The sequence below is a fragment of the Canis aureus genome, chromosome 37 (assembly GCF_053574225.1).
Source record: "Canis aureus isolate CA01 chromosome 37, VMU_Caureus_v.1.0, whole genome shotgun sequence".
Taxonomy (NCBI): domain Eukaryota; kingdom Metazoa; phylum Chordata; class Mammalia; order Carnivora; family Canidae; genus Canis; species Canis aureus.
Window position 1 is genome coordinate 7,634,924 of NC_135647.1, and position 13,003 is coordinate 7,647,926.

At 45.9% G+C, this 13,003-nt stretch overlaps 1 protein-coding gene and 1 long non-coding RNA gene across 3 annotated transcripts in view; one reads left to right on the forward strand and one right to left on the reverse strand.

The window, feature by feature from the left end:
* The window catches only part of E2F3 (E2F transcription factor 3), a 75,889-nt gene extending 74,558 nt beyond the window's left edge, over positions 1-1,331 (reverse strand). The window contains exon 1 of one of the 2 annotated variants that reach the window (XM_077886390.1): positions 564-1,331. In XM_077886390.1, the coding sequence (XP_077742516.1) occupies positions 564-959 (396 nt within the window). In that variant the 5' untranslated portion in view covers positions 960-1,331. The remainder of the gene's footprint in view (positions 1-563) is intronic. The other variant, XM_077886389.1, reaches the window with a different exon arrangement.
* LOC144306800 (uncharacterized) lies at positions 932-7,031 on the forward strand. The gene is made up of 2 exons (XR_013373900.1): positions 932-1,902; positions 6,821-7,031. It is a non-coding gene; the product is annotated as an uncharacterized LOC144306800 (long non-coding RNA).
* Positions 7,032-13,003: the final 5,972 nt, after the last annotated feature.

Here is a 13,003-nt window from a genome sequence, read left to right on the forward strand (position 1 = left end):
CCCTTTGTTGCCGGGACGGACAGACCCCCCAAGTGTGTCCCGCGCCGCCCCAGCGGAGCCCCTGCGCCCCGAGCACGCCCCGAGCTCGCCCCGGGGACCCCCGGCCAGCCCCAGGGCCTCGCGGCCCGGCCGGGGGCGCCCAGCCCGCACCCCCGCGCTGCAGCCCCGCAGCCCCGGAGCCCCCCACTCCCCCGTCCCCAGGCCCCGACCCCCTCCCCCACCCCCTTCTCCATCCGGGGCGTGACCCCTTCCTACGCCCGAGAAAGAGGAAGCTTCGAGTGGCAGCGGAGGGGGTGGGGGAGGGAGAAGTGCGGGGCGCGCAGGGGGGGCCGCGAAAAGTTTGGGAGCGTGTGACGTGGTCGGCGCCCGGGCCCTCGCCGCCGCCCCGCGCGCCCGGCCGAGCCCCCCGACCCCGGGCGCAGGGGTGCGGGGGGCGGGGGGGCGCACGAGCCCAACAATGAGGCCGCGGCGCAGGGCGGCCGGCGAGGCCCGAGCGCGCGGCCCCACCACCCCGCGCGGCGCCAGCCCCCCTCCCGCCCGGGCCGGGGAGCGGAGGGCATTACCGGAGGGCCGCCGCCGCCGCCGCCGCCGCCGCGTCCCAGCGCTGGAGGCTGCTGCAGCCCGGCTCTGCCCGAGGGTCCGTGCGGCGTGGTGTAGAGGAGGCTGCCGGCCGTGTGCTCCGCGCCGGGGGCGCTGGGGAGGAGGGGGCCGGCGGCGACCGCGCCGCTTTGGAGGGAGGAGGAACAGGAGGTGGTGGAAGTGTTCGTGGTGAGGATCTGGATGTACGCGCCCGGGGCGGCGGCGGCGGCGGCGGCGGCGGCGGCGGGGAGGCCGGGGCTGGCCAGCAGTGCCCTTTTGTCCATGGAGGCTGCAGCGGCGGCGGCGACGACAGCCGCCCCCTCCCCACCCCCGGCGGTCACCAGGTACTGCTCCAGGGCGGGCTGGATCCCCTTTCTCATCTCTCGCTCCTGCTCTTTTTATTGCTATGCTATATCAACGTTTTGTTTTCAATTTCTTTTATTATTTGCAGTCGGAGTTTCCAAGTCTCTCCTCCTTCTCTCCTCCCCGCCCGGCGCCTCCGAGCCCCTTCTCTCTCTTTTCTTTTTTATTTTTCCGCACCGCACGGGCCCCGGGGGCCAAAAATAATCGGGGCTCTGGAGAGAGGAGGGTCCCGGCCGCACGGATACCGGGCCCCGAGGGGGGATGGAGGCGTCGGGGGCGGCCGATGCAACGGATTGCGAGGCGGCGGCGGCAGCCCGGGTGCTGCGGCCGGCAGCTGAAAAATGGCTCCAGGAAGCTGCTGCTGACAATGAATGAAGGGATACGGTTTACGCGCCAAGGTCCTCCCGCGAAACTCAGATTTCCCGCCGGCTTTTCAAACCATATTTGCATATCCCCGCCCCCCAACCCGCCGAGGACCGTTCCCGCAGCCCATTGGGCCGCTGGCTCCGGACTTACGGCCCAATCGCGGCGCGGGGCCGCGGCCTGCTGGTTTCCATTGGCTACCGTGCATCACGGTTACCGGGGCGACAGGGGCTTCATTTGCATAGGCCTCCTTGATTGGCTGGGCGAGAGCAGGATTTTTTTTTTTTTTAAGGAGGCGGGGCAAAGCCCTTCCTTCTCTCCCACGGAAGACCACGCCTCGTCCAGGCCCCGCCCGGTCCCCGCCCGCTCGCGGGGCGGGCGCTGCTGACCTGGGCAGGCGCTCGGCGCCCCGCAGACTCAGTGCGCATCTAGTCCCGAGCGCAAGTTTCGCTTTTAGAAATTGTCAAGGTGACCAAGGGGACACTTGCGGGAACTCTCTTTCCTTTGGCCAGTCAGTGTGATAGATGCACACCAGCTGGAGATTCTGCCAGATAATGTTGCAAAGGCAAGTTGGACCGTGCGGACCATGCCTGGCAGGTGGGACTGAGCCCTTTAAATCGTGGGGTTTCTCTTTTCCTGAAATCCAACCAATGCGGCGGCGAGAGCTGATCCCGAGGCCCAGGCTGATAGACAGAAGCATGTGGGCAGGCGGGATCGCGGGGGCAGAAGGTTCGCCTGTCGTGATTGCGGGCACCACTTTAGTTAGCGTTCCAGATCATTCCTGGCAGCTTCATTATTAGCCAGGATTGCGTTTAGGTAAAAAATTAACTCTGGAACGTTTGGAGCGAAAGCTTACCGCGAGTATTGGTTTGAGTCCAGCCCACAAGCCACCCCACCCCACAGCCCCACTCCCCCCGCCCCGCCCCGCCCCGCCCACTACTGGCCCAGAAGCACCCAGGGCAGTTAATTAGGGCTCATCTAGGACTGATCTGCGGGTTTCTAATCAGCCAAGCAGTAATCCCAAGAAGTGCACGCTTCCCACGATGACGTCTTGCTCCCCGCAAGCGCCGTACGCCCAGGCACCAGCGCTTTGCAATTTCGGTTTCCTACCAAGTTCTCGGACTTGAAAGCAAACGCAAGGATCCAGATCCATTCCAAAACCCTTTAAACGGCTTTTTTTTTTTTTAAGTAAACTAGAAATTGTCACCAGAAGTCTGTTAAATGATTGTGAAATTGACTTCTGTATTTTTTTTTAAAAGATTGTATTTATTCATGAGAGACGCAGAGAGAGAGACAGAGAGGCAGAGACACAGGCAGAGGGAGAAGCAGGCTCCCTATGGGGAGCTCATGTGGGATTCTATCCCAGGACCCTGGGATCACGACCTGAGCCAAAGCAGATGCTCAACCACTGAGCCACCCAGGTGCCCCCCTTGACTTCTGTACTGGTGCAGCTGTTCATGGGTCTTAAAAGTGAAGATTGCTTCTGTGAGCCTGAACAGAAAAAGGAAAAAGCAGGAATGTGGGGAAATGTATACATGTCAGGTGTCACTCGCAATTCCAGTCACCGAGAATTGTACACACTAGCTGCTAAGCTGGTGCTCACGGGCTGATGAGGGTTGCGATTCTTCTTGCCCTTCTGCAGAACGTTATTACTGTTGTTATTGATAATAATAATTTCCCCAAACTCACTTAGTCAGTATTATGAAAGGCCTGACCAGTATTATGAAAGGCCTGAGGCTCAGATTCGTTAATGCTTCAGCCCTGTTACCTAGTCTGAAACAGGATGAGATAAAAGTCCTGTTAAACCTGCGCCAGGCTCAGGAAAGTTCTGGTCTTGCATGCAAGGTGGTTGAGGACACATGGCCTAGTACCCACACATTTATTGGCACTCTACCATAAATCTGACACTATCTTTAGGGCAGATTAGGTGATACTCAAAGGGCATCAATTCTTGTTGGACTAGAGGCATAATGTATCAGCACTTTCCTTGATCTTGTTCTATCGATGCTGTTTTCCACCCTGGGCGCTACTGAGAAACCTAGTACTTTAACTATTTGGTCATCACCACCTATAGAACTATAGAACTTCATTGGCAGCATGCTTGTGATGGTGGTAGTGAGGATTGTGGGGGGCGGGGGGGGGGGGAGAGGTGACAGACCTGCATTATTAAGATTAGAGACAAGCCCAGGATTTGAAACTGTGTACAAAAATCCCCGCTAGAGCTCCCCACAAGTGATTACATTGAGATAAATATGACAGTCACAGAGGAGCAAGTGTTCACAATCCAGATCCCCACCTGTGAATCTGGTTTAGAAAGCTTTGAACTACTTATTCTCCTTTAGCCACGTTATAGTTTTAACGTACGGTACCTGGTAGAAAACAAATGTTTTGACATGTGCAGTGACATGAAATAAGATGCTAAAATTTGAGGTAGGCTATTGATTGATTTGTGGAGAGGCAGCATGTTTCAGGAGAAGGATAATGGGCTTTTGGAGCCACTCACTAGTTATATAACTTTAATCTTTAAAAGCCCGTTTTCTCATATGTCCAGTGGGAACTCACATTGCAGTGCCCATATTACAAGGTCATGATGAGAAGAGGCAATAATAAATGTAAAGCGCCAGGCAAATAGCATAGCAGGTGCTCAATAAGTGGTAGCTGTTTATGATTCTATTTATTTGCGTGATTGCACTTTGTAGCTCTGTGTAGTCCAATCTGACTCGCAGCCTCAAATCTTCCTATTACCCCTGGATGTCCACTTGCTGTGGCAGCTTAGCTTTGTCCCAGTGTAGGAGCACAGTCATGACCTGGTTAGTAGGGATTATAGAATCCTGACTCAGAAATTCAGGGTAATAAAATAAAGTCAGCTCTGCTCCTCGTCCCACTCCCACCTCATCTGTTCATGGCTTCTGGCAGGTTCCTAAGTCTGAGCCTCCCTGACCTTTCCTTGAAGGTTAGACTGATCTAACACTAGACTGGCACTGCCCTTGCCAATCACCACCCCCGTTCAAATCTTGCTTTGACAGCGGCCCAGGCAACTAGTTGTTAAAATTGGCCTGTGTAATTGGTTGAATGGTGGCCCCTCAAAAACATGTCTTCATCCTTATCACTAGAAACCTATATTGTGAACTTATTTGGAAAAAGGATCTTTCCAGATGTAATTAAGTTGAGAATCTCAAGATCATCCTAGAGTTACCTGGGTGAGCCTTAAATCTAAGGACGAGTATCCTTATAGAAGACACCCAAAGGAAGGACACAGAGGAGGAGAGGCTTTGTGAGGATGGAGGCAGAGGTTGGAATGAGCAGCCGAAAGTCAAGAAATGCCAACAGCCACCAGAAGCCATAAGAGACAAGGAGTAGAATCTTCCATAGGCTTTACTCTGGAGGAAACAGAGCACTGCCAACACCTAGGTTTCGGACTTCTGGCCTCTACACTGTGATAGAATAAATTTCTGTTGTTTTGAGCTACCCAGTTTGTGGCAATTTATTATGGCAGCCCTGGGGAATGAATTCGGTCTGCTAGCCTGCCTACCCGAATCTCACACCTCTTAACTGCTACTCACCTCGTCTTGTACTGCTGCCAAGATACTATTCCTTGCCGGACACCAGTGACACTAATTGTCAGCCTGTGCCAGAGCCCCTGTGGAGGACTTTTCAAAGTATGACTTGTTGCAGACTTGCCTAAGAAGTTCGTAAAAATGCAGATTCCTGAGCTCTCCCCAAACCATTTAATGAGTCGGGATCCTTTGAGGCAGGGCCCAAGAATCTTATATAACAAGTCCCTCCAGGTAATTTCTTCCAGCACTAGATATTGAGAGCTGGAGTCAGCTGTGTGACTTTGGATTTCTTCCCATTACTTTCTATTCTAGCTACAGCTGGAGTTTGCCACTCCTGTGCCTAAATGCCTTGATTCTCTTGTTTCTCATCCTCTTGCCCCTTCTCATCCTGCCAGTTAACATAACAAGCTCTGAATTCCTGTTCACTCACGTACACACACACTCACACACACATATGTAATACATATATGAAGCTGGATGTTATAATCTTCCCTAAAAGTCTTCGTTTTCAATTTCAAAATACAATTTTACCAACACCCATAAGATCGATATATAAGTAATTCCCAAGAAACAATACTGCTCAACAGTTTTGTGGCAATTCAATATTAAATCATGAGACAAAAAAAAAAAAAAAAAAAGAATCATAGGTTCGGGAAGCTGAAGAAACTGCTCGTAAGCCCAGAAAGTCTTTGAAACAGCTAATGTTTAAATTGTGCCTCTAATTTCATTTCAGTCAAATCTGGTTGCCACATTGGACTTTGAGTACATAGCTTTAAAGTTTTAGGGCCTGGAGAAGACTCGTTTAAGAGTTTAAGGCGTCTGTAGTGCAATTCAGTTAGTTGCCCATAGAGAAGTAACATTCTCTGTTTTATCTTTCTGGTTAGGAAGATCATGTCCTTAAGCCATTACCACATCACACACTACAAACAAAATTTCTAGGTGCTTATTCTAGAAACTTGACCATTCTAGTTATTATAGATTATGGTTTAGATACCAGTATAGAGTTTCTTGCCTTCAGGTCTTTGTCCAGGAAGATACTGTGTGAATAGAGGTCTTGTGTATTTATTTATTTATTTATTTATTTATTTATTTATTTATTTATTAACTTTTTTATTTAAGATTTTATTTATTCATTTGAGAGAGAGAGAGTGGAAAGGGGCAGAGGGAGAGGGAGAAAGAATCAGAAGCAGACTGCACTGAGTGTAGAGCCCGACTGCAGTCTCTGTCCAACAACCAGGAGGTCATAACCTGAGATGAGATGCTTAATGGACTGTGCCCCCCAGACACCCCTAAAGCTCCTGCATTTTTTAAATAAATCTGGGATGAACTTCTGGCATAGAGCATAGCTCTCAATCACATCTACTGAATCTGTATCTCTGATTAGAGTCCAGGAATGTGCCTTATTATAAACAGAGTAATTGTGATGCAGGCCGTCTGCAGAACACACTTCGAGAAACATCCACGAGCATCCATCCGTGATCTAGCAATCTCTGCCCTATAAATTGGCTTCTTAGGCAACTATGACATTGACTGGAAGTCCCTTTCTTGTATGCTCCATCCTGATCACAGCCCCCTGCCTCCCACCAAAAGTAACCATTAGCCTCATATTTTTAGTCTTCTCTTCTCTGTATTTTTTTAAAGTATCATGACCTAAATATGCATCTTTATAAACTATAGTTTCATCTTGCCCATTTAAAAAATATTGATATGCCTTTTAAGTTTCTTTTAATCTATAGTTCCTGTTCTATCCTTTTATTTTCCTCACGATTTATCTCGACGTGTATAGTAGGTTGAATGGTGGCTGCCCCCACAAGATATGCCCATTAAAACTTTGATTTTGACTTTGACCTTATTTAGAAAAATGGTCTTTGCAGAATAATTAAGGTTAAGGACCTCAAGATGCAATGACCTTGGATTAGGATGAGTCCTAAATCTAATATCAGTTATTTTTACAACAGAAGAGAAGAAAATGTAGAGGAGGTATGAGAGCAGAGGCGGAGAATGAAGTGTTGTGTCCACAAGCCAAGGCACACCAAGGATTGCCAGTTACCAGAAGCTGCGAGACAGACATGGAGCAGCTCCATGGAGGAAACATCCCTACTGCCATCTTGATTTCAGACTTCTGGCCTCCAGAACTGGGAGAGAATAAATTTCTGTTGTTTTAAGCTACCTTGTTTGTGACCACTCATTATAGCAGCTCCAGGAACTCATTCAAAGAATTTGGGGCATTGAACCTCATGGCCTAAATTTAGCAGAATGCACACTGTGGTGCACTTGACCCTGTTGCTCTGTCTTCTGCATTTCCTGCAGATTTTGCAGCTGGACGCACAGTATGGACCAGACTCAAGTTTGGTTCCTTTGGCAAATCTGAGGCATACAATGCCATTCTGTCCCTTGTCCTGTGATCTTGGCAATCATTCATGCTCCTTATTTTCTTTTTCCCACGGTATTTGTTGTCAATACTTTTCTGCATGTGAAATTTGTCTTCTTGGACTTGAAGAGTGAGGAGGGTTCAGATAATCTTGTCTGTCTTCAGGAGCTCCATCTTACATTGTTGTCATGAGGGTGCAGGCTTACTTTCTGAGGTTTCCTTGTTACATCCCCTCCACCCCTACTTTAGTGTAGACCTTCCATTTCCTCTTGCCTTGTCCCTCTCCTTGTCAGTTTTTGGTTTTTGGTTTTGGTTTTGGTTTAGAGAGAGAGCAGGCAAGCTGGGTGAGAGTGGGAGAGGGAGAGAGAGAGAGAGAGAATGTTTAGTCTCCATGCCCTGTGTAGAGCCTGACTTGGGGCTTGATCTCACAACCCTGAGATCATGATCTGAGCCAAAATTAAGAGTTGAATGCTCAACTGACTGTCCTGGTCGGTTTTGATTCCCTCCCAGCACTTCCTGCTTGGTGTCTCCCCTTCTTAAAACGGAGCCCCGAGGGTTTTGAGAGGCAGAGGCTAGATTGTTTCCGACCCTGCAGACCATCCTACCACTGTCCTTGCTCTCACCTGCTTTTGGAGGGTAGAACGTCCCACGGTTTCAGCTGCCATTCCCACATCACCCTGCTCACAGCCCTGTGAAGCTCTGCTGGCTCTTTGGCAGTTCTCCTGTTCATAGGTCCAACAGGCGCTACTGGGTTTTTTCCTTCTTTCTCAGACACAGGTGCCGATATCTTATGGCAGCTGTTTCAGCAGTTGGGCTGTTCCCTCTCATTTGTATTTTGGGACTCGTGGAGTTACTCTGTCACCAAATTTTGTCAGAAATATTGCCTCGTGGGTTTCTGGTTTTCCTATCTAGGTGTCCTTTCTATTTTCATGCAGAGGTAGGGAGAGATTGAAGAATAGTGCTGCTCCTCACCACCTTTGGATTTACTTTTCCTTTTTTGTTTTTAAATTTGTTTTAATATTCATGTTTTAATTTTAGTTAACATACAGTGTTATATTAGTTTCAGGTGTACAATATAGTGATTCAACAATCCCCATCGGCTATTTCACCCATCCCCCTCCCCTCTGGTAACCACCAGTCTGTTCTCTATGCTTAAGAGTGTTACTTGATTTGTCTCTCTCTTTATTTCCTCTTTGCTCATGTGTTTTGTTTCTTAAATTCCACATCAGGGTGAAATCAGAGGGTATTTGTCTTTCTCTGACCAACTTTGCTTAGCATTATATTCTCTAAATTCATCCGAGTTGTTACAAAAGGCAAAATTTCATTCTTTTTTATGGCCGAATAATATTCCACTTATATATGTACCACATCAAAGGATTTATTTATTTATTTTTGAGAGAGAGTGAGAGAGGGGATGAGCACGGGGAAAGACAGAGGGAGAGAAGCCGACTCTCTGCTGAGAGTGGAGCCCGACACCGGCTCCATCTCTCAGCCCTGAGATCATGACCTAAGTCAAAATCAAGAGCTGGACGCTAAACTGACAGAGCCACCCAGACGCCCCTATACCACATCCTTTTTATCCATTCATATATCAGTGGACTACTTGGGCTGCTTCCATAGTTTGGCTATTGTTATGTTATAAATGCTGCTGTAAACAGGGGTGCATGTGTCACTTTGAACTAGATTTATTTGTTATTCTTTGGGTAAATATCCTTACCTTGCCTTTTAATCAAATTGATTTTGAATCCACCACATTGGGCTGTCATGAAAATAATGCCTTACAGCCACACATTTCCATAAGCATGGAGGGGAAGGAAAATTATGAGCTGTTTACTTGCCAGGTTATCAGATAGAACTTGAAAAAGCAAACTGAGGAAGAGAACTAGAGTCGAGTTACTTACTTTTGCTTAGGCAGTGACTCCAATGGATCTAGAATAGGAGGAAGCAGAAGAACACAAGCTACTTTTCCATACTTGGTAGTCCGGTTGTACCTCTTTCTTGTGGGTTTTAAATAGGGAGCGTTGTTGGCAGCACATCACAAATGGGTCTGTGGGTAATGACTTTTTCTCCTCCACCTTGGTTTTTTTTGACAGCATTCCTCTAGTTTCCCATTGTACCCTCCTGAATTTCCAGAATTCCTTGATGGCTTCCTTTTCTACTTTATTCTCTCAAAAATTTCTTCAACCTTCTCTTCCTCCTGTTCAATATATTTTCTCTGGACAATAATTTTTTATAATTATTATAGTAAAATATGCACAACATAATAATTATTGTTTTAACCACTTGTAAGTGTACAGTTCAGTGCCATCAAATACATACAATGCTTTGTAACCGTCGCCACTATCTATACCCAAAACTTTTAAATTATCCCCAACAGAAGTTCTGTACCCGTTAAATAATACCTGCCCACCCTCCAAATCCCCTAGTCCCTGGTAATCACCAGTCTTTGTGAATTTGATTACTCTAGGTACCCCATATAAGTGGAATTATATAATATTTGTCCTTTGTGTGGCTTATTTCACTTAGCACAATGTTTTCAAAGCCCATCCGTGTTGTAAGAGATATCAAAATTTCATTCCTTTTCATAGGCCAAGTAATATTCCATTCGATGTATATACCACATTTTGTTTATCCAATCATCTATCCAAGTGGATCTTTATCATCGATCCAAGTAGACTCTTGGGTGGCTTCCACCTTTTAGATATGTTAAATAATGTTGCCATGATGTTAGTCTACAAATATCTGTACAGGTCCCTGTTTTCAGTTCTTTGGGGTACATACCTAGTAGTGGAATTTCTGAGTCCTATGGTCATTCTATGTTTAACTCTTTGGGGGGCTTCCTGGACAGTCTTGACTTTAACTGTAATTTCAGCTTCAGACTAGATGGTGTTGTCCAATAGAACCTTCTGCAGGGACGCCTGGATGGCTCAGCAGTTGAGCCTCTGCCTTTGGCTGGGGGCGTGGTCCCAGGTCTGAGGATCGAGTCGGGCATCAGGCTCCCTGCGAGGAGCCTGCTTCTCCCTCTGCCTCTCTCTCTGTGTCTCTCATGAATAAATGAATAAAATCTTTTAAAAAAAGAACCTTCTGCAATGCTGGAAATTTCTGTAATTCTGTACTGCCAGATATATAGCCATTAGCTACATGTGGCTAATGGTCACATGAAGTGTAGCTACTGTGATGAATTAATTGGCTTTTTAAGATTTATTTATTTGTTCTGCAACACAGTATTGTTCATTACAGTCAGTGTGCTGTACATTGCATCCCCATGACTTGTTTGTTTTATAGCTGGAAATTAACTTTTGAACTCTTTCACTCACTTTATTAACTTAAATTCAAATTTATTTTTATTTTTTATTTATTTTTACTTATTATTGTTATTTTTGAAGTAGAGCTTAAAGTGGAGCTTGAACTCACAACCCTGAGATCAAGACCTGAGTCAAGAGTCAGGCGCTTAACCAGCTGAGCCACCCAGATTCCCCTAAATTCAAATTTAAATAGCCATGCATAGGCTAGTGAGTCAGATAGCATGTACTTACAGGCTGTGGCTTTTCCTAATCCTCTATTTCCAATCTGGCCATTTTTTCTGAATTTCAAGTATGAAACTTCCTCTGTGTTTCCACTAACCTATCCTTAATTCGTGTGGTCTTTACTTCTTTTGTGAACTCTTGCTGCAGACTACAAATTTATTTCCTAATGTGAAATTGGCATCAAATTCCAGTCAATTCTACTGCCAAGATGATCTTGTCTACTTTATCTCAGACACTTTAATTGGATCTGGACTATCTACATGGGCAATGAGATCTAAGTGAAGTTTCTAAAAGGTCAATCCAAAAAACTTTGTCTTTCCAAGGCTCCCCATTACCTGAGGAATTAAGTAAGACAATTTCTTTTTTTTAAAGATTTTATTTATTTATTCATAAGAATACACAGAGAGGAGAGAGGGAGAGAGAGACACAGGCAGAGGGAGAAGCAGGCTCCATGCAGGGAGCCCGATGTGGGACTTGATCCCAGGACTCCAGGATCACACCCTGGGCTGAAGGCAGTGCTAAATCACTGAGCCACCGGGGCTGCCCAAGACTGAATTTCTTATCTTAGCATACAAGTTCTCAGGTTCTCTCTCTAGTCTCACTTCACATTATTTTCGCACCAAGCACTCCAGCCATACCATACTACCTGGAGTTCCTCAAATGCTCTCTCCCACTTCCATAACAGCTACAGCTGCTTGGAAATGCCTATCCCTTTCTGTCAAAATTATACACTGTTATTCATTTTGTAAGACTTAGCTCAGGGAACACCTCCTCTGCCTCGCTTCCTCAGATCCAGGATTTTTCCTTCAATAAATGTTTGTCCAGCATCTACTTTGTGCCAGACTCCAATTTAGAAACTGTGGCTGTAAGTGAGAAACAGATAGACTTAAAGGTGTTTTCTTCAAGGCTTGAAGATAGAGGCTAGCAAATAGGGAATAATAATAATGATATGGTTAAAATTATATATAATAATAATACATAATAAGTCTGTGATGTAAAAAAAAAAAAATAAGTCTGTGATGTGAGGCAATGCATGGTGCTATCAAAACACTGCAGAAGGACACCTCACCTGGGCTTAGGGGAAGTGAATTTAAGGAAAACTTTGTGGAGGAGGTAATAGAGGAATGAGGAGGAATTATTTAGGATATATAGAATGGGAGCAGAGAACATGAATGCATGGCTTCTTGATGGAAACAGAGGTAGTCCAGCAGGGGATTGTGGAAGACCTTATAAGCCAATATCAAGACATTTGGAGTTCATCCTGAGGGCAATGAGAAGTCATTGAGACAATGTGTGACATGATAAGATCTGATCTAAGAAGGACTCTCTGGCTACAGTATGGGGAATGTATTGGAGACAGCACTAGGGCAATAATCTGGGTCAGCGAACCATGGCTTCATCTCAAATCTGGCCATAGTCTGTTTTTATACACCCTGCAAGCAAAGAATGATTTTTAACTTTTTATATTTTTGAATGGTTGAAAAAAATTATAAGAAGAATATATCCCATGACACATGAAAAATGGAATTCAAAGCTTGGTTTTTGTTAATAAAATTTTATTAGAGCATAGACAAGCCCATCTATTTACATATTGTCTATGGCTTCTTTTGGGTTCCAAGGGCAGAGCTGAGTAGTTGCAACATAATTTAATCCACAAAGTTGAAAATATTTATCTGGCCCTTCACAGAAGAAGTTGGCCAACCTCTAATCACGTGAAACATTATAGTGAATGAGACCAGACAACCCAGGCAGGTTAAGTGTCACCTCTTTTCCTAGCATGTGACTTAAAATGATAATCTATTGATTTCTTATTTTCTTTCTTTTTTCTCTTCCAACTGTGAACATTTTGAGAGTGGATATTTTTTCTTCCGTTAACTTTGTCTTTTGGTAGTTAGTACACTGTACTTGCTTAGTAAATGTTTACTGGAGAAATAGATGTATATGGATTTACATGGTTGTGACACACTTGATATACAGAAAGCATCTGCTGCTTTTGCTTGCTGACCCCTATTCCCTACTGCCAGGGACCATGTGATTTAGTTGAAGCTGAGCCCTTTTACCCCTACTCTGGGGGCGGGAATGTGATCCAAGCCTGTCCGGTAAGTCTTTTTTACATCTTTGCTTTTAATAGGGCCACCTTTCCCTTAATCTAGTAATGCCTACAGTTGACCTTACTTTCATCCTGTTCCAAACTGGAGGGATATCCATGAGGAAAAGTGAAAGTTTACCCCTCTGGGTACTCA